Source organism: Ambystoma mexicanum, chromosome 5q (genome assembly GCF_040938575.1).
Source record: "Ambystoma mexicanum isolate Mex_15411 chromosome 5q, UKY_AmexF1_1, whole genome shotgun sequence".
NCBI classification, from domain to species: domain Eukaryota; kingdom Metazoa; phylum Chordata; class Amphibia; order Caudata; family Ambystomatidae; genus Ambystoma; species Ambystoma mexicanum.
In genome coordinates, this window is record NC_090933.1 from 519,613,899 (window position 1) to 519,641,398 (window position 27,500).

General features: G+C 46.7%; 1 protein-coding gene across 2 annotated transcripts in view; it reads left to right on the forward strand.

Moving 5' to 3' along the window:
* The window catches only part of SPIDR (scaffold protein involved in DNA repair), a 3,076,965-nt gene that overhangs the window by 251,744 nt on the left and 2,797,721 nt on the right, over positions 1–27,500 (forward strand). For both annotated transcript variants that reach the window (XM_069621022.1, XM_069621023.1), the window contains exon 3: positions 22,376–22,439. In XM_069621022.1, the coding sequence (XP_069477123.1) occupies positions 22,376–22,439 (64 nt within the window). The remainder of the gene's footprint in view (positions 1–22,375; positions 22,440–27,500) is intronic.

The window sequence follows — 27,500 nt, forward strand, 5'->3', positions numbered from 1 at the left end:
TATGGTGTGATTTTATGAGGCTGAGAATCCACCTCTGGCCCCTGGAACACAAAATCTACTTTTGGCACAATATATATTTACACATGTGCAACCTCTATAATAATCACATATACAGATTATATATTTTACATAGCAGCTACTCCTCAAAACCCCGTAGCTGTGGGATCTTGTCTCCGCTTTTCACAGAATTTTGTCCTTTTCATCAGGAACACAATGTCCAATTTATAAGCAAATTTCTACAAGTGTGCGCGTTTAACATGGGCATAAGTGTATAAAGTTTCATACTTCTAGCAGAAATGCATTTTGTGTAAAATCACATTTCTTGCCCTTTTATCTCCAGAACATGTCACACGATTTTTCCTCCTCTTAAAACGTTGAGCCAAAATATAGATTCACAAATCTGTTACTTTTGGATTTTTCACAATTTTAACTGGTGAGTTATAAGTCTTTAAACAAAATGTTCTTTGGTAATGTTCAGCCACAGATGGTTGTTTGTCTCTGCCTCTTTTTTCTCCCTGCAGTCCAGAACCAGTCTCCTCCCTGTTTTCTCTTGTCAGAGGCCATTTACGACTGTCCTCACACCTTGCATTTCCTTAGCAGCAGCTGTTCATTGTTCCCTTTTGCCTCTGTAGACCAAGTTCTTTCCAAACCCTATAATTACCACTTTGGTGTGATTCCCTGCTGGAGGGAAAGGCCTTCCTTCTGTGAGGAAACCTGATATTCCAGTTTGGTAGCTTTTAAAAACTTGTGATTTCAAAATAGCAGCTAGAATACTTATTCAAGATTTTAAACCATGGGATCAAAACAATTGCAACATAGGTTACTCTCAGTAACAGGCCTCTTAGATTGCAAACATTTGTTTTCAGTTTATATACATGTTTAAAGTTTAATCAGGCAGGCTCCTGACAGCTGTCATCCCTGCAGTCCTCTGCTGCACAGAGTTTTTTGACATCCACAGACAGGCCACTTTTGCTGTGGAAATCCCTTTATGCTTTCAGCTTTTCAGGACCTTGCAAGTTCACAATGATTTCTTAACCTAAGTAAATTGCAGCACCCAGCAAGAATTTTGGATGTTTTTGGATGTTTTGTACCGGCATTTTGCTGTTTCAGCAACAAAAAAAAAAAGGGATTTAAAGCAAGATTTTGGGGTTTCATTAGCAAAACGCTGCTTTTTCCTTCTGGACTCCATTTTCACATTCCAGGAGCGAGATCTCTGTTCCACCACTGACAACATGCATGGCAGATTGGGCAGCCATCCTTTTGTGCGTTTCAAAGCGCGATTTTCAGGGGTTCTTGGTGCGCACAAGGGTTTTACTGCCATTTTGCTTTTTCTGGTACCATCGTAACACAGTGCTGCAGCATAGCAGAGCTGAAGTGGGTTAAAACATCCCACAGGGTTACAATGTCTCATAACCAGAAACCTCCAGTAGTAATGGTTTGTGTGGTTTCTGACCTTTGGGGACACCGCATCAGCGAGGATTACAAGATTCATGCGAAGTCCTACCCCATTACAGAGGAATAAGATTCCATCATCCTTTGAGGAAGAAAACACCTGCGGTGCGTCAGAAGCGCAGAGCCTCTCCCCCTTTGGCAGGAACAAGGCGCACACCGGGCGTGGCACACCTGACGGAGGTCAAGGTATGCTGGGAGCCGTACTTGACAGGGAGCTGGGAACGTGTGGTCAAGGAGACCAGCCCAGCCCATGCACCAATTACACACATAAAACAGGCCCCACAGAGTAGCAGGGAGCCTACAAGAGTATGGCAAAAGTCCCAACTGAGGGGAGTGCGGCAAAGGACACCAAGGAACCAGCACCACTGCCACCAAACAGCCAAGGAACCCACTGTCTCTGGGGAAAAGTGGAGCCAAGGTGGGCTGAAGGAAATCCTACCCCAAGGCAGGGAGTGCACGAGTTCATATCCCAGGGTGATTTGTAATGAACCATATCCCAAGGCAGGGCCCAAGGTGTCATATCTCAGGGCTGGATGCTAGACACCATATACCGAGGTGCGGTCCAAGAAATCATATACAAGGCAGGGTGAGAAGAAGCATAGCCTGAATCGGGGCTGAAGGGAGCAAGTCCCCAAGAATGCTAGGGAGAAACCTGATCCGCAAGCTGGGGCAAAGAAAATCGACCCCAGAGTGGGGTGAGAACAACTATAACAAGGCACAGTGAGAGAAGCAGAACCCCAAGGCGGGGCACAAGAAACCAAACCCAAGGTGTGGATGTAAGAAACAAGAGTCCAGGGAAGGGCGGGAGACCAATTACCCCATGTTTGGGTGTGAGAAACCAAACTCTTATACAGTGGAACGTCGTGAAGCTTTCTCTGGACAAGAAGGTCCAAAGCTCCCTGGTAAAGAGTACCAGGAACTGATTCATTGCTAGAAAGGAGGAGAAACATTGTTGTGTTTTTTGACTGTATAAAGGGCATTTGAACTGATACTTGGAGCACTGTATAAACTGTGTATCAAAGTCTGGGAAATCTGAGACCATAAACCTAAGCCAGTGCAGAGCTTGGTCAGAAACCGGCCAACCTTCACCTACCAGGCCTGAGGGCTGATATATATATCTTTGTTTGCTTTATATATGGTTATAAGTTCTAGGTTACTTTAGGCTTATGGACAGGTCATTATTATTTGTAACATCATCCTGATTAGATTCCTTCAGACTTTCTGTTGTAGAATAGGGCCAAGATCCTAGGGACAGAATAGGTTTATCATTGTGAATAAAAGAGAGAAGACAAACTGCCTCCTTAGCCATCTCTGGATTTTGGCTTACCACAACCCCTTAAACTAAAAACATTAATTCAGTTATTCCAATGATTACATACAATGTATTGGCAGAGCGTGAATATCAAATCCTCAAGAATTGAACCAAACAGAGCTCCTTTTTTAAAAAAAAGTACATTTCAGAGGGGGCTCCACTATGTTCGCACTGTTGGAGAAGGGAAAAGTGAAATAAAGATATATGAATTAAGTGATTAACAAATAAAAGACCCAAATAAAAATGAAGTTTAGGCCACACCCCCTTAATGAGATTACGTAGCAAAGCCCTTAGATCATTTTGCCTTCAAATGGAATTTGTGGGTTCTTTTGTCATCGCATATTTTTCCCTGCAGATGTTCCAGGATGCACAAAGGGTAAGACTGGAAAAGTGGTACTCGGCATGAATTTGGGCCAAGGTCATTGTAGTTCATGTGACTATATGCACTGGTCTAATCTGGTAAGAACAATAAACTTCTTACAGAGCAAGGATGTCATCCCAGTGGGAGTGGTGCCTACGTCCCTCCGCGGGAAGCACGAGACCGGAAGTAATCACGACTTTTTAGCCAGAAGTGGATCAATCAGGAATGGACTAGACATGAATGAAAGAATGCATTATGTTGCTCCTGCCAGAAGGCCTATTGATGCTTTCTATAATGTTCTTATGTTTTCGGTTTGGTCAGGTGACCATTGACCTATAAAGGTCAGCTGCCCTACCCATCTCACATTTACACGTCTTGGACTGGGGTGATGATGCGCAAGTGGGAAAAATGACCCTTCAGAGTTCCCCTAACACCACCATTCATTTGGTGCTGGCCTACATACCTCCTGGCCCCTGTGGAAAATACCTGAAGAATTTTGACGCCTTCCTCACCAGTGAAGGGAGCAAATATCAGAATCTGCTCCTAGCTGGCGATAGGAACATCTGGCTAGATGATCAGACAAAGCCAGATTAAAAAGAACTATGGGATCTAATGAATACCCATGATCTTCACCCTTTGGGAATACAACCCTCGCATATTAAAGGTCACTGCCTATATTTTATGAATGATATTGTGCCAGTCTATTGGTCTGATCACTTTGTGAAGTGTTTTTCACTTAATGTTTCAGTGCAGATGAAAATCAATACTAATGATAGAGTGGCCAAACTGTCTCGAAGGGTCAAGGACCTGGACAGAATCACTAGTGGTGAACTCTCCGGGGGTCTTGCCTCTATCGATTCGGGACTCCCATGTACTGAATTCTTTATAAGTGGCATTTCAATTTCGGGCACTATTTGTGATGAATTGTCCCCGTTAAAACCTAAATCGAAAAGAATTTCTCAACCCTGGTTTTCCCAGAGCCTGCAATGTTTGCGGAAACTAGTCATCAGGACTAACCAGATTTGGCAAAAGAAGCCAACGTTGAAAAATAAAATCCAAGCTAAAAAACACTCCGGAACTAGGCAAAAAAGGATTTCTTTTGTGAGAAATTGAAAACTGCTAAAAATCTATCAAGGGAATTGTTTTCCATCATATCCAACTTCTGCAATCCTAACTGTAAAGCGGCAGTGTTGGATGCTTCGGTAGTGCAGGCCAATCTAATTATTTTTTTGTGGATAAGATTGAACGGATTAGGGCTGATATTGAACAGGAGATTTCTATTAATCTACCTGTGTCCTTGGTTAATCAACCGTCAGGCAACGTGGATGATTCACAGAATCGGACCTCATAACCCTTATTGAGTTTCACCCAGTTGCTGAAGACGATATTGGGTCTCTTAAACCTACTATTGATTTTTCTATGTACACTGCCAGCGCAAGAACTTACCCCATTCGTCACAACTTTTGTTAATAAATCACTGACTAGTGGGATTGTTCCAGAAGATTTGAAGCTCTCCATTGTCTCATTACCAACCAGTTGCAGGAATTTGTTGAATGCAAATTGTTACTGGATAAATTTCAGTCTGGTTTTCGGCCAAAGTATGGAACCGAGACTGCACTCCTGGCTGTACATGATGAATTGTTAAAGGATGCGGATCAAGGGGAACTTTCACTATTGGTGATAATGGACCTGTCCGCAGCCTTTGACACAGTGAACCATGACATTCTTCTGAAACGGTTGCAGGAAGTAGGAAGAGTCTCTGATTTGGCATTGAGCTGGTTTAGGTCTTTTCTAACTGACCGTCAACAGCAAGTCAGGCTGGGGGAGTTCCTGTCGGACCACATTAAATTAAATTGTGGATTCCCACAGGGATCCTCCCTATCCCCTTTGCTGTTCAACTTGTACATCTGACCTCTTATGGAAATTCTGAAGCGTTACAGGTTGAATTTTCACTCGTACGTGGATGATACACAGATTTTCATTTGCGTTGCCAACTTTGAGGAAGCACTTAATCGACTGGGCCAGTGAAGAAGTAAGTGGCTGGATGTCAAACTACCAACCACCTCCTGCTCCTGTTATCCTACTGACTGTTATTCGTCAAACAAACCCCACAGACTATCCCTTGTGGGTTAGTCACTCTACTCAACTCCCGTAGACCAATTGGTTTTAACACATTTTATTCAGAAAAAAAGTCCTATCAATATCTAAACAAAACATATTGTTATTTATACATCAGTAAAAACAAATTAATATACACAACTCAACAATCATTCATACTGGGTTAGTTCATGGTCATACCAAGCGTATTGTGCTATTGTCCAATTCAAAAGGAAGTTCTATTTGATCTAATGAGCTTCCTAAATCAGAGCAGTGTTTTATAGAGAATGTTTCAAGGCTAAAACCTGGAAATCAGACCCCATATTGCTGTTAAATGTGGGAAGAACACTCCTCAGGTATGTTCTATAGAGTTCATAGTCAATCTTGTCCTTGAAAAAAACTCAGCACCGTATCTGGAAAGTGCTTGATAACTATCACCTTCCTTCAGTTTTTAGATGGAAAACATGGATAAGCAAAGATGTTGTGGACGCACTGCGTTTCGGCCTCTTAAATTGAGATTATACACATCTATGCTGTGGTCTTCTCAGTTGGTAAAACAGGGCCTTCGTCGGGACAAAAAGTGATATTCCGTGTAGAAAATAAATCTTCTAACTCCTTATTCAACCTCTGGTTGAGTGGACCAGACAGGGACAGATGTTCAAAGTAAACAGCGCCAATGAATGTGCTTGATTCGTTCAGACCCACATCTCCGGGTGACTAATGGGAACAGATACGGGAAGTGTACCTTAAAATTAGACAGCTGCGGCGTGGAACATAGGCAGCTACAATCAATGAATGTACTACATCTGTTCAGACCCCCTTCTCTGGGTCACTAAATAGCTCAGGTGCAGAAAATGTACCTTGCAGATAATGTGCTTGCTGCGTCGAGGGTCGGCAGAGACACTAATGTTATTATGTCAACGGGAGACCGTGGTTTTTCTATAGTTCAAAACGGGGCTTGCACCTCTGTGATTGTACCCGATTACGCACGAAAAAAGGTTTATCTCAGTTGCTTCCGTCCGCTGAGGAACACACTATGCAGATCGTGGCGTAGTAAGTGTTCTAGGGTTTCAGGCTGGGTATCTAGGTTACAGAATCTACAAGTGATTGTGAGCTCACACTCCTTAGATCTTGTTGCTAATAGCACTCTTGTGGGCCATAGATTTCAATGTTCGCATTGCAAGCATTTTTTAATTGGCTTTTTGTATCTTAAGAAATGTATGTTGGGTTAGATAATTCTTGTAGGCTGTACGGATTTTTGCAGCCTTTTTTGTGTAATGTAGGAGGTAGGAGGCTTTGACGTTTTTAAAATCTCGCCTCATCTTCATTTTTCTGTTCCTAATGTCAGGATCATATGTGCGTGATTGTTGATAGATGGGTCGGTGATCAGGTCCAGATTTTTGTAGAAAAAAGGATAGGGTGTTAGTACACTATTCTTGCAGACAGGTAGAAGAATTCTAGTCGGGGGAGAAGATTGCTTCATGCAATTTATCTAATAGATTATTTAATTTCGGAACGGTCCATTTGATTTGATTTCTTGCCTCCAGCATTTACAAAGCCGGTTTATAATGCTGTCGTAAGGGACACACACTTTGAGTCCAGGTACTTTCTAATATATTGTGGTCACTATCTAAGGTGGGAATGACGGTGACATTTGCAAGACAATTTATTGATTGAGTTGACATGAAGACGTCATCTAAGATTGCAAATGATAGGTTTCTCTTTTAGTTTGGGCAAGGGGGTGTATCACTTTCGATGGCTCCATTGAGTAAGGTCAAATTCCTTTAAGCCATCAGGTTCATCCTACTGGTGGCCTTAGGTGCAAGCAATGTGCCATTTTGGTGGATGCATCTTCTGTTTAAATCTCCCACAATTATCGTGGTATGGAAATTTGATTAATTTGCGATAGCGTCCAGCATCAAGTTTACATGATCAAAAAATATATCATTGTTTAAAATGGCTGGGTTCAAATAAACATGGAGGATGGCAGTGTGGGGTGAAGTGGATGCAAAGAATTGGTAAACTCACATTTAAGAAGTTGTATACAAGGATGGGGGAACAGCCAAGGTGTGATAGTTTGCCACCCAAGTCTATTCTTAAGGCAGCCAGAAGGCCAGCCATGGGTCTGCCTTTTAGATTTTTTGATGGCAGGTATCCAGCATACCTCGTAATTGGGCCATGTTGGCTGAATGGTTATCCATATTTCTTGGAGGAGAATGAGGTCATATGCATCTAGCGGGTGAGATCTGTGTGTTTTCATGAGATGTGAAAATCCTCTGGTGTTCCACACCGTCATTCTCATTGTGTGAAACACGGGGTTAGTTTGGCATTAATCATTGCGTCTGTGGTTAGTATCTTTAATAGCTTGTTTGAAGCATGACCATTTAGTTTCTTGAGAAGACTGAGGATCACATTCAAAAAAGACTTCTTGAGATGGCCTCTGGGGCCTTCACAGTTGATGACTAAATGTTTGGCTTTTTCATAATTTAATGAAGAGGCTTTCTCAATAGTTGGCTAAGTCAGTTGACTTTTGGTTGTTGCACCTTGTGCTTTTTTGACAGTTAGGGTGAAACCCTGTTGATGTAATCTATTTTTTTCGTTCCATATTGTTTGTTTCACAATCTGAGATGGAACCGATAATTATGGTGTCCAAATTTCGACGGTTACTGATATAAAGAGATTCAATATCTTGGGTTTCAATGGGTTTTAGTTCTGAAATTGTTGTTCATTTAGTATGGGGATCTCTGCTGTGCCTATCTCTCATTGTAAAAGTTAGCATATATGTTCATTTTAGGCCAATCTCACTGGATTTTAAATTTTCTCGATGAGGGGATATGGCTATGTTCGGTTCTGCATAGTTAGAATTTAAATACCCTGCAGTTGGGGCTTTCATAGAATTGGGTGCTTTAAGTCGCGTAATGTCACACGTAGTTTTGAAGTTTCTAAGGGAGCACGATCTTCTTTGTTCTAGTGTTATAAAGACTTCATTTTCCGTGCTCTGATTGCACATGAGCATTTTAGTTATGCCAGAGGAGATATGATGGTGAGGGGTTTGGATATCTCTGGCTATGGGTAAAGAGGTGATTGAGTAAGTTGAGTAGTTCAGCAAATCATTCTCCTCTTCTTGTGCTATGGATGTCTCCAAAGGGGGAGCAGCGTTCTTGCCGGTGGCGATTAGTGCACCTAGTTTTTGGTTCCCTTGTTCAGATAGCACTTTTAGAATAGTGAGTTCAGCTTTGTCATGAGAGTCAAAGGGCGATTGTCGAGGAGGGCTGGTTAGCCCATTAATACAAATGTTTGCTCCTGTGGTCGATTTTTTGTTTGCCAACTGGTTTTTGGTATTCTTTTAACCTCCTGCTGCTCTAATCCGTTTTGATTTCTTTTTATGTCTTAAGCTTTGAAATACTTCAAATACAGCTTCTTGTGTTGTTCAATATCTACAATAGTTGTTTCACTTTCTACAATAGTTGTTTTAGCTACAGGCTCGATTTCATGTTCTTGTGTTTTTTCAATTTCTACGATTGTTGTTGCGCATGGAAGCTTGCATGATATAGCATCTGAAATCACAGTAACATCAACACCCAGCATGGGTGATATTTGACCTACCCAGAGGGTCGTAGTGGATAAAAGGACTGGGGGGGGTGAGGGGATTTAGGTGGCTATAGCAGATTTCATGGAGTCTCAAATTTTGCTGACTGAGTTCTGCAGAAATAGTCAATTTTTGTAGATATGGAATTTAATAACAATGTATGTTGGTCTGTTTTCTTTTCCAATAGTTCGTAGATTTTGGTTAGTCTGAAAAGGCCATTGTTTATAGCCGCTAATGTGATTTCATAAGCAGTAATGTAATTGTTTTAGACCAAACGATGGCCTCAGGGTCTGTCTTACAAAAGACAAAGCAGATGATACTGTCGAATTAAGAGCACAGTTAGGGGAAATCAGATACATAATGGGGAATGGGAAAGATCATCAGAGGATTCTTTGGATTGTTACTCAAATTAATAATCACCTATTGGGGTGTTTCTATACCAGTCTTATTAATGATATTTCTGAGTATTTGTGAATATAGAACAGGTATGCCAGTATTGTCTATTGCATGAATAAGAGTGCCAGTCTTTGTTAATGGTATAAGTGTTTCAGACTCGGCTTGATTAGGGCAAGGACCTCCGGGATCTGGTTGGATGAAAGACATCCCTGGATCTGACAAGCTTTTAAGTCATCCTCAGATATTTGCTGACTCGTCCGAGCATCGTTGGCTAGAGCTGATGGAAGTGGCGGTAGACTCATGAGTGGAGGCGGGATTATAGCTTGATTATTACTATCCTCTGCAGTGGCGATGGCCGCGAGGAAGTGGTCGGCTAACCCGTCCTCATCTTCATCAGTCCCTCCGGACAGCGAGGGGGGAAAAAGGATGGATGCCATGGGGAAGAAGGTGATTTCCACAGCAGCGTCCACAATGAAGGTGGCGAACGCCCTGGTGATCCTAACCTGGTATGCCCGGGAAATGTGGCACAAGCTAGGACTGATCATTGAGTTCCTTCCCGACAATAAGACGATGGAAGCCCTCGCCCTCTTCCAGGAGGGGGAGGGGGAAGTGGCAATGGACCATGCCATCACAGTGGCAATGGACGTCACAGACAGAGTTCCGGCAGATGGGGAACGCTGTCTACCTTCGTCTGCAGTGATGGATGAAGGCCACTAACTTCCGTTCAGAGGTCGAAGTGAAGGTACTGGATATACCCTTCGACAGGGAAAATTTGTTTGGGAAGGCCGTCGATGAGTCCCTCCAGGCCATCAAGACTGATACAGAGACGGCCCATTCCCGCTGCACTCTCCAGCAGCACCACTTGTCGTCTTTTCGCTCCTCCAGGGGAAAATCGAGCAGGTCATCAAAAGGTTTCTCCATGTCTTACAGACAGCCTTCCCGGTCCTCAACGCAAGAAGCCTACAGAGGCCGCTTCCAGGCCTATGGTAGCAAAGGACCGAATCTCTGTCGTCCGCATGGCAGGATGCCGGGACCCAAGCAAGCCTGAACCGCCCAAGATGTCGGGTCCCACTTGTGCACCCTGCTGGGGGGCCGGCTGACTAGGTTCGTCAACGAGTGGAGGAAGTTCACCACCGACAGATGGGTGCTGGACGCTCTCGCCCAGGGGCACACTTAGGAATTCTAGCACAGCTGTCCTATTCCGCTGGTTCCCATTAGGAGCAGCACATCCCTTAACTTCTGGAAGAGGTACGAGTGATGCTATGGAAAGAGGCGGTAGAGTTAGTTCCCCAACGGCTCCGGTACTTCGGAGTCTATTCCAGATATTTTCTAGTCAGAAAGAAGACACAGGGCTGCAGACCGATCCTGGACCTACGACGTCTGAACAAGTACTTAGTCCCAAAAATTCAGGATGGTCACATTGCAGCACATGCTTGGCCAACTGGAGGACGGGGATTTCTTGACATTGTTGGACCTGGAGGACGCCTATTGCCACATCCCCATTCACAAGAAACATCGGGAATGTCTAAGTTTTGTGGTGCAGGGCCAGCACTACCAGTTCAAGGCCCTACCGTCTGGCTTGAAGTCGGCCCCAAGAGTGTTCACAAAATGCCTGGCATTAGTGGCGGCCCATCTACGTCTGCAGGGCATACACGTATACCCATACATGGACAATTGGCTGATACGCGCCCTCTTGCGTGAGCTGGCCGACAAGCACACGAAAGTGCCTGCCCGACTATTGGCATATCTGGGATTCTCCTTCAACTGTACGAAGTCCATCTTAATGCCAGCACAGAACGTGCTGTTCCTCAGCGCCAGATTCCACACAGTGTCTTGCCTGGCATCGCCCTCGAGGAGAGGTTAGCGGCCATTGAAGGACTGTCGTCGACGAAGACGGCCACAGTGCGGGCCATGAAGTCGTTACTGGGCATGTCATCCTTCATCTACCTCGTCCGTCTCTGCAGGTTGCAGATGCAACCCCTACAAGAGTTTCTAGATGCCCGTTGGATAAAAGTGTCCAGAGGTTTCACGGACAAGATTCCTCTAAACGAGGAGTTCCGAAGGGCGCTAGTGATGAGGGGTCCGCTCCCACATCAACCAAGGCACGGGTTTTGAACCCCTGCTACCCCCCATACCAGGAGACAGTCACCACGGACACCTCCCCGGAAGGTTGGGCAGCGCACACTGTACGTCTGCACGCCAGAGGCTTGTGGCTGCCGGAGGAGAAGGATCTGCATATCAAAATCCTGGATCTACGGGCAGTGTTCTGGGCCCTCAAGTCATTCCTACCCTCTTTGAAAGGCAAGATGGTAAGGATCTTCATGGACAACACCAAAACTATATTCTACATCAGAAAGCAGGAGGTCACTCGATCCCTGGTGCTCTCCAAGGAAGTTCAGGACTTTTGGCACTGGGCCGTCAGGCAGGGGATGCTCCTCGTCCCTCTCCACCTGGCGGGAGTCAAGAACACCATCGCAGACTCCCTTAGCAGGGAACTGCCCTCCTGCCACGAGTGGGAGCTTCATCATCATGCCTGTTCGTCGAAAGAGGCAGACCCCAGATCAGTCTGTTTGCCATGGCAGCAAACTCCAAATGCCAGAAGTTTGCCAGCAGATTCCACCAGCCGAGGAGCTTGGGGGACACATTCTCCTTCCTGTGGGAAGTTCTGTTCTGGACGCATTTCCTCCGTTCCCACTCGTGCTATGAGTCATCAACACACTCCGTGTCAATGCAAGATGATACTCATCGCCTGGTGTGGCCTAGGCATATTTGGTATCCTGGCCTTCTCAGCCTATCAGCATTGCCCCCAGTCGGGTTTCTGGTGTTTCCGGACCTGCACACCAGAGAGGGAGGTGCAATCCTTCATCATCACGACCCAGGATCGCTGAACTTGAGGGCTTGGCACCTGCAGTCCTAGACTTTGGAGGTTATGGGTTGCCAGCGGACTGCAGGGAGGTCTTTGCCAGGACTAGTGCGTCATTGACTTTGAAGTGCTACGGCCATAAGTGGAAGTGTTGCACTACGTGGTGCCGGTCGCGGAAGATCACCCATCTGAGGGTCACGGCTCCCTAGATCCTTTTATACTTGCTGTCCCTGGCAGAAGCTGGACTGGCTCAAGCATCCATCAAAGTACATCTGGCTGCCATCTCCCGCTACACCAGGTGCCCGGGGGAGATCCTCGCTTTGGTTCCACAGACCCGTCAAGGAGTTTCTCAAAGGTCTTTTCCGAACCTACCCGCTGGTAAAGACTCCGGCCCCGGCGTGGGAACTCGACGTGTTGCTCACGAGGCTCATGGGGAGCGAACAAATTACTCATGTTCTTTTGGAAGAATTATTCTTTATTTTTGGGATGGGGGTAGCCCTTTCAGCCTATGCATCAGGCCCTACTCAAGTTACTCTCGTGGAAGACGGCTTTCCTTGTGGCCATCACCTCTACTGGACGTGTAGGTGAGATCCAGGCCCTATCCTGCAAACAACCATACCTGACTTTCCATGAATCAAGGGTGGTACTGGGTATGCACCCCTCCTTCATGCCGAAGGTTCCCTCGGAATTCCACCTCAACAAGCCTTTGATGTTACCGGTTTTCTTCCAGAAACCTTTGTTGCCGGTGGAGAGGGCCTTGTACTTGGTGGACGTTACTCGTGCCTTGAAGTTCTACGTGACGCGCATGAAGAGTTTTTGGAAAACTTCACAATTGTTTATGAACTTTGGTCCTGTGAACCATGGGAAGGCCTTGTCCAAGGCTTCCATTTCAAGATGGCTCTCCGGCTGCATCATACACTGTCATCGGCCTGCGAACCAACTGCTGCTGGGCAGTCCAAGAGGCCACTCCACCAGAGCGATCGCTGCGACAACAGGGTTCTTGTCTGGTGTGCCCCTGCTAGACATCTGCAGGGCTGCTATGTCGAGGTCCATGTGCACCTTCACAAAGTTCTACTCCATCGGCAGGGATTCCAGGAAGGTTAAAGGCCAAGCAGTGCTAAGCAACCAGGGAGTCTGTTTCAGAGGTAAGAGTTAATTGCTTCTGTTGAGCCTTGCCACCTCCCGTGGTTGTGTAATGTTGTACTGCTGTGTATTCGTTATTCATGAGCATGTAAAGCCATGCCAGACCCTGTGCTGGAGAAGGTTTAAGTTACTTGCCTGTAACTATTGTTCTCCAGCATGGGTCTGGCATGGATTCACATGCGAACCCTCTCTCCAGCCCCTCTGTGGCTCTTCTTGTTCATACTGCCGCTTTACGTGGTTACCAAATCTGAAGATAGCTGCCAGAGGCAGTGCTTAGGGAGAGGACTGTCATTGGGTGTGGGCAGTATGACCAGGAGGACAGTGATTGGTTTAGAGGAGAAATACAGTTTTAAAGTGAAAGTGAAACTTTTCTTTTACCGAGGATTCCCAGCCTGATGACGAGAAATATTCATAAGCATGCAAATCCATGCCAGACCCATGCTGGAGAACAATAGTTACAGGTAAGTAACTTAAACCATCTAGAAAAGTCGGCAGGTTAATAGACTGTTGCTGAGATCTGTGCCTGACCTGCATATCACTGTACTGGATTGTGGGAACATATGTTTCAATTAAAACTTCTTATATTTTTCAGGTTGTTTTATCATATGGCCTACTCCTTTTAATGTACACACGATTATACAGACTAAAATTATATTTATAGTGTGTTTTTATTATGATTTTTAGTCTGTGCAATTGTGTGTACTCTCAGATGTATTTGCCTCAGGATACGGGCAGTCTTGTTCGGGCAGCCGGCTAAGGGCCAGAGAAAAAGGACAGCTCTCCTCTGCATAGCTCCCATCTCCTGCTCGCCCATGGTTGCCTGACGGGACACATTACAGCTACACCCAGGTCATTACTGTGCGCTGGAAAATCCCTACCACTCCTACATTACTACCATCTACTCTTCATATTATGTTGTCCGGCACTGTGCTCTTGGATTTGCCAATGTATTGCACTGAAATGAATTGTGAAGGTTAGCCTGGGTATTGCACTTAGAAGAAATGTGAAGGTTAGCCTCTGTATTGCCTTTAGAAGAAATGTGAAGGCTAGCTCTTGCGTCACACGCAATAGATTTAGGAGGATAGCACATAACTGCATTTAGATGAAAATATGAAGATAGCCAATGTATTGCACTTAGAAGGTATTGGGGGTAACCAGTGGCCTCATTACAACTTCCCCGCTTAAACACTAGTCATTTTGGTATGCCGGTATTCGGTACGCCGTTTCCGGCATGCCAAATGCTGGAATTACTGGCATATTACAGGCCCTAGGGTGCGCTGACACCCCCCTGCCGGAAACAGTAATTCTGGCATGCCAGAATTACCGGAGTCAACAGCAAAGCGCTGGTGTTTCTTGCATAAATATGCCGGAAATAGCATTACCAGCACCCAAACTGCCAGAATCACTGGCACCAGTATTTCCGCCACTGAAAATAGCATCCTTGCAGGAACGGAAAGCGCATCGGCAGCCATTTTGAAAATTGAATCTATTTTAAATCCTCCACTTCCTGCTGCCATCCACCAGAACTGGAAGTGTAAACCTGTCTGGGAGTAGGAAATCCTGTGTCCCAGAGGTCCAGCTAAGGAAGCCAAAGTTCATGGAGCTGGAGCTGGCTGCACTTGCAGACACGATGGTGCTGCATGCAGAGCCCCTCTTTGGGGCTGGCAACAGGGGGACCAGCCAGAGGAGGAAGACTGCCATCTGGCAGGAGGTGACAGACAGGATCACGGCCGTGGGGACTGGTTTCCTCTCGCCAAGGGACTGCAACAGACAGTGGGACAGCTTGCGGCAGAGGGTCCGAAACCACCTAGACACTTGCAGGAGGGATTCTGCTATCACAGGAGGAGGGACAGTGGCACCTCTGACCCTCATGCCCTGAGAGGAGACGTCAGGCATACAGGGTTCCATGTGTTAATAGCCCCACAAAAATATCACGATACAAAAATATTGCCATATTTTTGCGGTGATATTGACCCATGGACCCTCCGGGGGACACCCCGGCAACCCCCGCATTATTCTAAAATGTGCGGGGGACACCCCCGCAAACCCCCGCTCCCACACATTATCCCCCCTCAAAAATATCGCCTATGGCGAGACGGCCATATGTACGGCGATATTTTTGGTGGGGATATTTTGTAGGGATACCTCATAGAGGTAGTCGGGACACCAGAGCCAGGAGCTGGGACCCAAGGTGATGGTGGAAAGTCAAACAAACCCTAAGTAAATGCAATGTGGAGTCCAAATACATACATTTCCAGGCAGAGAAACACTAAATGGGCAAGGTAACGGGTCGAACACATGCCAGTCACAGCAAATGGCCCAATCACACTCACACATACTAGGGGATGCGGGCAGAAGTAGCCATGTCCAAGCACTGTAGCCAAAATGTACAGCCCCACATATGGACACATGATGAGTGCCCATTTGTGGTAAGGGAGAATAGGACAGGAATCATAGGCCCACTGGACACACAAAAAGAAGCCACCTTGGCAGACCAACAGTCAGTGTGCACTCCCACCACCCACATTTAGAAGCACACATCGGAGCAAACTGACCAAAAAAGCTGCATGACAAGAGCAGGACACACACAATGTAGCAGGAGTGTAATGCAAGCCCGCAGATGTGACTCCCTAAGACTAAAAGCATGTTCATCTCACCCCAACAGGCACATTCTCTGACAGTGGTGCACTTGGACCGTCGACGCCAGGCCCAGCATGTGCAGGTAGACCTGCGAAGGCCGCACCACCACTGCCAGCTGCTCCAGCACCACCTTTGCGAGCTGCCGCCAGCACCACACCTGTGGTCAGTGCTCCACCATACCTTATGTGCCCTCCACACCACCATGGGCACATCAGCCACTAGGTCATTGTGGCACGTAAAGCAGAGAAGAGGAGTGGGACGACGATGGCACTCCCCACCCAACCCCGTCGTTTAGCCCGACAACACTGCACGGCCCCCTTCCTCAACCCGTACCCAACATCTGGGCCATGGAGGCACGACTATGTGCAATGGATGCTCGGCATGGGGGAAATTACTACACTCGCCCAGCAGCAGTTGAGGCTGCTGCAGGAATGCATCCAGGCCAGTAGCTGCAGGAGTGCACAGGCAGAAGGCTGTACCACGGTTGCCCCTCTCCTTCTGGCCCAAAGGGTTGGCGAGGAAAATGAGATGGTGTCAGCCATGTCTGAGTCCCTCACGCACTCCATGCATCTAACGCTTGAGCACTTGCGGGCCCAGGGGTCTGTCCCGCCCACATCCACCGCTACCCCCTGGAGCTCGGAGCAGGGCAGCCCATGGCATTGCTCCAGCCAAGAACCCAGTGCCGAAGAGGCAGCACAAGTGACACTTGAATTCACTTTGTGCCTATGGGGTGTGTGGGTACAGGGTGTTATGGGGAGGGGAAGGGGCGTGTGGGGAAGGGGTTGTGGGGAGAGGGAGGTGGTGTATGGGGAAGGGGGGTGTCGGGTGTGGAGGTGGGTGTTTGGGGAATGTGTGTGGGAAGGGGGTGCATGGGCATGCATGTTATTTTTAAATTTTCAGTTTTCACTAGAAACAATGAGTGAACATTAATTTTTTGGGTACAAGTATTTATTGTGTGTGCGCATCATATGCAGTAAGGTGCAAAGGAAGTGCAGAGTGAAAGGGATACTCAGAAAAAGTGCTCTGAGTTCTTGACGGGCCATGTGCCCATCCCAGGCCTCCGATCCTAGGCCCGGCTGGTGCTTCCAAACCAGGGTGTATGGCTGTCCTGATGCCGATCCTGCTCCCAATCTCCTACTGGATGTGGGTCAGGAGGTCATGAAAGGTCTCCCTGTGTAGGCGGTACAGGGTAAGTATCTGGCTCTCTGTGAGGTCCCAGGGTGTGGCCCTTGTGTGAGAGATCAAGGCTCGCCACCTGTATCCATATCCTCCTCCTCCCCCTTCTTCTATTCCTGGCCTGCTCTTGCAACTGCTTCTACTCCAGCATCAGCAACTGGACATCAGCATGGACCACCTACAGGTCCATGGTGGTGGCAATAAGTGGCAGCATGGTTGTGTTGGAAAGTGTTCTTGGGGAAGGTGTGGCCCTTAAGTACTGTTCCTGTGCACATTGGGTACACCTGGTTGGATTGGGTGCACATGCGGCTTTATTTCCCTCGCCTGTGTCCATTTACTGGCTGCTCTGACGTCATGTTATCTCTGCATTGATTTCGCTGGTGTTACCGGCAAAAATCTGCTGGTATTACTGGTAAATCTGTTCTCATAATATTCCGGTAATACCATTGTGCCGGTATTACTGGTGCAGTTTTCTGGCGTTGCCAGTATTTACTTTGCCGGTATTACCAGTGCTGGTAATTCCGGATGAGTTGGCACTGGTGCCAGTAATTCCGGCAACTGTGTTCCAGCAAACTCCTACTTTGCAGGACTGGTAAAAGTGCCAGTAAACTGTTTTACTGGCACTTTTACAGTTTACTGGCAAAGTTGTAATGAGGGCCAGTGTGTTTCACCTAGAAGAATGGTGAAGACCAGCCCATGCTTTGCACACAATAGATTTATGAGGATAGCATATACACCGCGCTTAGATGAAATATGAAGACAACCAATGTACTGCACTCAGAAGACTTTTTTGAGGGTAGCCAATGTGTAGCACCTAAAAGAGCTATGAAAGCCAAGGTATTGCTATTAGAACTGTGAAGATTAGCCAATGTATTGCACGTAGAACAATCATAACGGTTAGCCTATGTATAATGACTCAGAAGTATTGTGATAGTAACCAAGGTATCGCACTTTAGAAACATTGAGAGTAGCCAATGTGTTAACCATCCCGGCTCCTGCTCCTCTCCCGCATACTTCCCAAGTACCACACGCCCTATGGGTCATCCAAATTACACGCAAAACGCACATCAAACCTAGGTGCACAAAAGGCAAGCCCGTCTGGGCGCGTCCGGGATTCCTTGGAAATAGGTAAGAAAAGAGCTATTATTGGCTACTCTCGGGCAAAATTAATAAAGTTGGCACCCAAAGATACTTTGCTTTATGGGGAGACTACCCATGGGGCGCCTAAAGGGAGAGCTTTTAGCTCTATCCCTTCTAAGGGAGATGTTCTAGATGGAGGGGAGTCATGTGACACCTCAAACTTTCTGATTTGCTTACTGGTCAATGCTAGATCAGCAGTTGCACATAGCTATGATCTGTATACTGTTTTGAAGGATGCCATGCCGGATCTTATGTTTATTACAGAGACTTGATTCTCGGAAAGTTCTGGCCCAGATCTCTGTCAACTTATGCCAACTTCCTATGCTGCGGTCCATATTGACAGACATTATCCTAACAGAGGTGGTACCTTGGCTATTATTTATCGGGATACTTAAATGTTTGCTTATCTGAGTGACCTATTTGTTACCTTGTGAATTATTCCTTATGAGAATGCAAGTTAACGCAAACTTAGCTGCTTACTTTTAATTGGTTTATCGACCACCCTCTGCGAAACATGCTTACTTCGCCATTTACTTTTCTCAGTTGGTGGCTAATTTGAATTTGACATACCCTATTCTGGTGGTACTGGGGGACTGACTTTAACCTCCACCCTAATGATCCTAGGGATCACAATGCCTATAATTTGGTGGGGTGCCTGTCGGATCTTGCCCTGGGTCAGTGTAACCATCTTCCCACTCATGAGAGTGGCAACCTACTTGACCTTATTTTTGCTGAGTTTGGTAGAGTCTCCAGCTGTACTCCAGTACTGGTAACTTGGTCAGGCCCTTTCTTGGTCCTTTTTCTGGTTCAGATCTCTCTCGGTCATTCTAAATCATCTCTTGGGCTACAACTCCGTGGACCAGATGGGTATGATGGAGTCCTTATGTGAGGAGCACCGGCTCTCTAGGGAGAGGGTTGTTGATCCCTTTTCATCCCTATTACATGCCTTGGGGAAGGCTGTTGACAAAGTAGCCCCGAGGCTGCCTCATTTTGGCAGAATTAAACCTTCTGAGTTGTGGCATACTCCGGATCTGAGAGCCAAGAGACAAGTGTTTAGACGTCTGGGGAGGAAATGGCACCTGATATATGACGTAGACACACAGAATCTTTACAAGCAAGCAGTGATCTCCTATCATCAGATGATTCCCTCTGCAAAAGCTACAAACTACACAACTAGGATTACTGGGGCACCCTGCGCCTCCAGAGAACTATTCTGGGTAGCTAAGGAGCTATCAGTGTGCGCTACTGGAAATTCTGTCAAATACCCTGATGCCCAGCTGAGTTGCAACGTGATCAGTACTTTCTTTCAGGAAAAGACTACTGCTATTCGTAAGGCCATTAAAAATCGCCAAATTGTGGAGGCGGCTGTAAAGGTTTTGGATTGAACTGGCACTGTCTCCACATCTCTGGCAAATAACTTCGAACTTCACCCTATAACGGATGAGGTTATAGGAAAGGCCCTCTTGAGCCTTAAATTGGGGGCTCCTTTAGATGCAGTCCCTTTGCATGTTTTGAAAGCCTTGCCCCCTGAGCGATTGCCTTGTTGATTGAAGCAGTCCAGTTTTCATTCTTGGTGGGTGTGATTCTGCCGGCTTTGAAACATAGTGGTCCTGCCTCTTTTGAAGAAAACTAACGTGGACTCTAGATTGGTAGCAAATTACAGACCCATCTCTCTGCTTCCTGCTATGATGAAGCTGCTGGAGGCAGTTATCGTGCTCTAGGTCTCCTCGTTTCTGGAAATGAACGATTGTCTGCATCCTTTCCAGTCAGGATTTCGCCGAATGATGGGGACTGAGTCTGTGATGATATCCTTACTGGAGGATCCTGTGCTGCTTCAGGACTGCGGAGAGACTGGAGTCCTTATTCTCAGAGATCTCTCTGCAGCCTTCGATACTGTGGACCACAAGATTCTATTGACTAGGCTTAAGCAAGCGGGCATAACCAGTCCTATTTTGGCATGGTTTCGGTCCTTCCTGACATGGTGCGCTCAAACGTTCTCCTTTCAGACTTGTCACTCTTCTAAGGTGGAGTTACTCTGTGGTGTCCTCCAGGGGTCAGCTCTATTCCCCCTGTCTCTTTAATCTGTATGTGCGGCTCCTGGTGGACCTCATAACTGCTTGTGGAATTCTTTTTTACTCCTATGCGGATGATACACAGCTTATATTCCGGCTGGACTCCTCACTGCCTGCTCCTCCCGAGAAGCTGCGAGATTGTCTAGAGAAAGTCGAAAGTTGGAGGTCCTGGTGGTTGGACCCCAACAAAGGGACCACCTCTGGAATTCACAGTACTGGCCGGAGTCACTTGGCCCCTGTCCCTCCCCTTGTGTCTCGGTGAAGAGCCTTGGAGTTATACTTCTGCCTAATGTGTCACGAGAGGCTCAAATCTCTGGCATCTGTAGCGCTGGGTTTGGCAGACTGAAGGCTCGGAGGAAAATTCTTCCTTTGCTTCCTCCTGAAAACCGGACAACTCTGGTGACTTCTACCATAATCGGTTTGCTTGATTAATGCAACAGCATGTATCTGGGACAACCTAAGTACCAGATCCAGTGGATGCAAGTTTTGCAGGATGCTGCAGCCAGTTTGGCACTTGGGGTGCCTCGGCTGACTCCGTCTTTAGCTCTGTAACGCCGTTTGCATTGGCTTCCGGTGGTGGCTCATATTGAGTTTAAGATCTTGTGTGTTGTCCATCAAGCCATGCACATTTCTGTCCTGGCGCCCAGCCAATGGAATGCTCTTCCTTTAGGCTTAAGGGCTTTGGCTGACTATCGTCCCTTCAGGAGAGCCCTGAAGACACTTCTGAGTATGCCCCCCTCCCCCTAGCGCTGAGACACCCTATGGGCCTTTAATTACACTTTACACATGTTGTTATAACAATAATACATTGGTCCTGGTTAAATCACTTTATCACTATGCCTTATTTGCCTTAACTGTCTGTAGAGAAAGTCTCACTCATATGGGTTTATAGTCTAGTGTTAATCTACAAATAATTATAATTGTAACCATTTATATAATGTGTACTGGTGGGGAGGCAGGATGCCAAGTGAGAATCTTAGGTTATGGCGGTTGGGTAGACCGAGTGCCAGGTGTGAATTTTGTGTTGTGGGTTGGTGAAGCAGGAAGCCAGGTATGGGTCTTTTGCCATGCCAGCTCATGTTTGGCTGCGAAGCCAACCCCCCTGGTTCAGCAATGGCTTGGCTCTACCAATGAAATATCTTGCTTTATCAACTCTTTACAATGGTCTAAAACTAAAGTTGGTATTGGGTGGGATGGGAGGACATGATGAAACCTGAGCTGAAATCCAAGCTTTCCCTTTTCACAAATTATTTTATCCTGGTGAAATCACTTTACCATGTTTGGTATGTGGGAGAGTTTCTTGGGGTTCGGGTGTCTAAGAAAGCACAAACATAATTGAGAGACATGGTGCATTAAAGGAATGTAATGTCTACTAAATTGAATATACTTATTCTTGAAGTTGGAGCGCTTCATTGTGGGCTTGGGCCACTGCACTATGTGGTAGACAATTACACTTGCCCCCCAGGCTAAATATTTCTATTCTTCCACTACAAGCTGGCTCCTGAAATAAACAACAAGAAGCCAGTGGCCACAAGTTAGCTCAGCGGGATGTGACATTAGAGCAGATGTAGCTGGGTCCAGGTTCGAATCCCCAGTAAGTGTGGGGGGGAGCAAAGCACACTTGTGCCCTTCGCCGGTATGGGAGCAATGACCGATTTGGCTAAAACATAGAGTAACATTGTACCCTTTAGTTCTCACCCAATTTGAACTCTGGGTTTGGGACACAGCAATGGCGAGCCCTCTTGGTACTTTGCAATTTTTATCAATTTTGAATGTGTACGCACATGAAGCAGTAATGACAAACAGCCTTGCATTGTAGGTAAATAGCTTTTTCCCCCTGAAACAAAAACAATCTATAGCGTATGTATACATAATGTGTGTAAATGTCTGTTTTTTTTTTTAATTTACTATTTTTTGACCGTAAGTCAATAAATCTTTACATTAACGTGCTAGAATTGTATTCGCAGATTTCAATAGAGAATTTGTTTTTAACATTATGTGCTTGAAACAATTAGATTAAAAGTTAACTTTTTTAGACCTGAAATTATTATTTTAAAACGCTTGCAGTCTCGTGATTAACTCGCCTAGATTAATGTTTCAACCTATAAATGTGTTGTTTTTTTCCCATTTGCAGGCTTCAGGCTCTTGTGAAAGGATGCCCTCTGCGTTCCAAGTTCAACCTTTTCCATCGGCTGAAGGTAATTTTCATTCCCAAGTCTTGCAGATCTATAAGTATTTGGATAGTCGCACATGGATCTGCCTCCTGGTTAGTCTGCATGGGCATTCTTGCCTAGAGTATTCGGATTACTTGTAGCCATTGTAAAGTCTGGCAATGTCATCTTTCCTTATTCTTGAATTCTGGAGTTGGCCTTATACTTCACCATTTGTTCTTATTTATTGTGGTGTTCTGTTCGTTCTGAATCTGTTCCAGTCCCACTTTGCTGATATTGTGAGTTATGCTCTCAGTTTTTCGCCTTGATCTCTGTGATATCTTTGCATATCTACTTTTTTTAATGTGTGACATGGGTTATAGTACAGATGAAGGACATGGGTCAGTAGCAGTATGAAAAAGATACACATACATCAGTTGTCACCAATGGCAAAGAAAGCACTCATGGTCTCAAGGGCAGTTCAAGGGTCTTTATTGAAATCGTTGTGGGGCCTATGGCCACCCCTCTCTCTCGCTTTCATCTTCACGTATCTCCTCTTTAACCCTGGTGCCCATAACCCTGGTTAGTGCCATTAGTTGTTGACCCCTACTGCCTTTGCCTGGTGAAGTTCTCCCTAAATGGAGGCTCTCTAACTCCCTCTGGGGCTATCTAACTGCCCCTATTCTCACCACAAGTTAATGTTCTAATAGAAAAATGGGGTTGTGCCTTGCAGGTACTTGGTATGATTTACCTGGTTTCACTAACGCCCACCTGATCCTGCCCTATCTCCTCCCCACCAACTTCCTGTGCCTCCAATGTTTCCCTATTCCTCTCTCCTGTCTTCACTGTTTGATAACTCTCTTCCCATTCCCACTCCTACTCTACTACGACTGCTACTCCTCCTACACTATTACTACTCTTCCTCTCCTGCTACTCCTCCTGCACTACTACACCTCCCACCCTACTATTCAGTCATCATCCTTACACCCTGTTCCAATCATCTCACATTCACACCTTGCGCTATCCTTTCTTCAAACGTCTCACAAACACAAACTCTCACACTGCAGAAACCACTATCATCCTAAGCTAACGCCACACCTACTCCAAAACTCTTCTCTACAATCTTCTTCAACATCTACCTGGCCCCTCCAGCCCATCTGATCTCCACTGGCTCTCCTAACTTCCAGTTATATGTGCATGATACCGAGCACACCTTCAAGCTTCCCTCCTCTGCCCCCTTCTCTTCCTCTCTCATTCCTGACTTCCTGTCTGCTATTCATGCATGGTGCACGGCTAACAATCTCTGCCTTAATGCCAGTAAGACAGAGATCCGTCTTATTAGGACCCCTACTCCCTCTCACCCACCCTCTGGCTGCCCTCCATGGGCCACCTCCCCTCATCCTCCTGTGAGGCAAAAAACCTTGGTGTCATCTGCGACTCCACTCTCTCCTTCTCTCCTCACATCACAGACCTTGCCAAGAAGGCCCACTTCAGCTGCACCTCCTCAGAGGCACTCTCCCTTTCCTCACCTTCCCCCAGAAACCCAATGTCACCAGAGCACTGGTTATCTCCAAGCTGGACTACTGCAACAGCCTCTTCCTCAATCTGCCTAACTCCTCCCTCTGCCACCTACACCTAATCCAGAATAGGAAGGACTGCAAGACTTGTGCGTGGCCTCAAGCCCAGGTACCTCATCTCTCCTGCCCTAAAATCTCTCCACTGGCTCCCGTTTGCTGCGAGGATCAAGTTCAAGGCCCTCTGCATCATCCACAAGGCTTTCTGGGGCATGGGACCCCTCTACATCCAACTGCCTCTCCCCAAATACCCCCCTGCTAGAACCCTTCGGTTATCTAGCTCTAATTCTCTGCAGATCAGACGCTTTTCCAAGCAGAGAGTGGGGGACTAGATCTCTCTCCTCTGCAGGTGACTCCGTATGAAATGGCGACCTGCCCCTCTCAGACTTGAGCCGGATCACCTTAAGTTCGGAAACTTCTCAAGACCTTCCATTTCTCTTCTTTCTTTCCTCTCCCCCTCCCCTGCTAATGTCTATGTCTGCTTCTTGACTGGCTGCCTGGTTCCTTTCAGAGTTTTACAGGGCATCAGGCCCCCCTACTCCAGTCTACCCGTGCCCTTGGTCACCTCTTATCCCCCTCAACCTGCACTTGCTCCCCCTACACTAACCTGGCTGGACCTGCACCCTTGTAGTCCTTCCAGCCCCTTATCTCGCACTTCGCTCGTGGACCTTCCTTCCCGTGCACTGTCTGCTTTCCACAGGCTCTGTCCACCTGGCCTCCTGTGGCACTCGCTTTTCTCACAGGCTCTACTACCCTGACCGGCACTTCCCCGCCCCTCCCTCTACCTTGCACTTCTCTTTACTGCACTTGCATGATCCGAATGTCACAAGGCCTAGTAGGATCGATGTTTGTTCTCCCCGTTTCCCCCACCCTCTTGTCTTGTTGTGCCTCGAAACACTTTGTGTATAGGCACATTATAAGTACCCAATAAATAAAATAAAAATCTTCTGCTGCTGCCATCCTCCTATTGGTCTCTTGGTCGCCGTCCACCTCATCCTCTGACCTCACCCGTTACACTCACTCGCACTGCAGCACTACTGGCGGGCTTTGCCAATCCCATTCAATGTGCAGCTGCAGTCAGTGTCTCTTTCACCAACCGCTCCACTGCGGTGATCGGGTTTCTGCGGTGTTGGAGCTTTGTTTGTGCAGGTAACAGTTTTCAGTGTTTTCCAGATTCTCTCTTCATCTCTGCTCTGAGATTGCTGAAATGGCAAAAGAACACTGGTTAGTATAGGCACTCCGAGGCAAGGCTGGAGACATGGGTCTGCACAGGCACAGATTGTCGCAAACGTGCGGTGAACAGGAATTGGGGCCCTCTCTGCTGGTACTGTGCACCTCAAGGTTAGTACTGCCTCTGGCTTTAACCCAGGTAGGCCTCCAACCCGTGCCTGAGAGGGGTTCCTGCCCCCTTTGACAAGGCCCCGTTACTGGCCTTGTCAGACAATTTAGAGAGAGAACCCTGATTGGCAGCCTCATAAAATGTACAAGTACTCAAGCATGGATAGAGGAAGCAGATTGGAAGCAATGCTTAGAGTACAAGTTCCATAGCCTACATAGAGGATTTGATAGAGACTTTCAGATTGTTCTTCATGATGTCATGGACAGCACTTGAAATTGTACAAAAAAATCAAACAGTAGTCTGCTTTATAAAAGCAGTCCAGAAAATAAGAGAGGCAGGCCCCTGTGCCAATTGGTTGGCTCTCTTGAATAGGGCCCCTTCCACTGAAATGGACCGCATGAAGGGTAAGCCCTTCATCCCAGAGAACAACTTCATATCTGCTGTCCAAGCCTTGGTCTTCTCCCACCTGGATGGTGGCAACGCTCTTCTGGAAGGCCTTCCAGCGACAACCCTGGCACCTCTGCAATGTGTCCTGCATGCTGCAGCAAGACTCATTGTTGGACTCTGCAAATTCAACCACATCACACCGACCCTCATTAAACTGCACTGGATCCCACTGCAAGCCCGTACCATCTTCAAATCCTGTTGTATCTACACGGCTGTCATCCTGAAATCCCCAAGCTACCTCACTGAGAAACTCAGACTGTCCAGAGGTCTGCAATCCAGTACGATGTGATTTTATCGAAACATGTTATAACAACTTTTTCAACAAAACAAAAACAGCGAAAAATACAGATTTGATTTTATTATTATTTATTTGGGGGTACCCTCGCCAAGCCTCCCGTTTGCCTAGATTTATAACCCCACCCCAACCCCCTCCACACCCGTTCTGTTTTAATCACTTACCCAGTCCCATACATATTTTTACCAAAACTTCATTTTTTGTTTGCTGTTTTGGTTTTATTTAAATTGTTTTTCGTTGTTATGTATTTGTCATGAGGGCAGGACGATGGAAGTGTTGGACACGATGGAAGCGCCATTAATTTACCCTTCACGGCGCCCTGTGCAGCGTTCTAGCTGTTACGTTCTGTGCGCCTCATATTGAGGTTAGCCACGCCCCCTCCTTGCGTTGCAACTGTTTCCTGTTCTTCGCTACACGGTTGCCTTCGGTTCCCGTGCCCTCTGTGTTTTCCTCCCATCTGACATTTCTCTTTCATAGCGTCGTGGTTTTCCAGCCTTATTTTTCCGCCTTTGGCGTTACCACTCTCGGTATCTTTTTTTCTCTTTATATGTATTTCCTCCGTTTCTCTGCCTCCACTCGGCTTTTCACTTCCAGGTAACTCCGCCTCCTTCTCTCGGCATTTTCGTATTGCCTTTCCTCCGGGGCCTCGTTACTTTCACCCTACCATTTTCACAGCTCCTTCCAGCTTCTGGGTTTTTCACTGTGCATACTTTCTTTTTCTCCTCGTAAACATTTGGGTGATTTCATCGGGATTATCTGGTTCGCTCCTTGGGTTCTATTTCTTCTTGTCTTTGCGGTATCACGTCTAGTTTCACGGCTTCGGGTTGGTAGTTTCTTTTGTCTCTCTCCAGTTTTCATTACTCCCTACCTGCTGCCGATCCTGTATTAGATGGATGAATGAACTTGGTTTCCAGTCTTCTTCTGTCGGGTACTACGCTGGATTTGTCACCTGGCACTTACCGGATTCCCAGCTGCAGAACCTCTCGGCCTTATTTCCTCGCAGCGCTTACAAGAGCGCACCTCAGTGATTGTTTTCTTCCCGGAACTGAAAGATCGTTGGACTTCCATTCAGCCCTGTGCACATTCAAACAATTCAGGGGTTTTTTCTGCCACTGGCTTTTTCCCCTAACAGGCTGTGCAGGGAATCCTCCGCCTTGGTTGCTGTCTGCCTTCTTACGCAACCACTGTGGCGAGTTCCCCGAACAGACAGTATCTCTTCTCTAAAAAAAAGACTCCGGACTGGACTACGCCATCTGCTGAGGCTGAAATATCTTCCTGCGAATCAGACACCGAATCACAGGTGAGCCCCACTCGTGACAGTTTGCAACGCCCAGTTATGGCCACAGCAGAGCAAGTCCAGGAGTTGATAAATGCGGTACAGAGCCTCTCCCTGGAGATGCAGGGAGTGAAGGCGGAAAATGCTGTGCTCCGACAGCTGGTAACCACCAGAGACG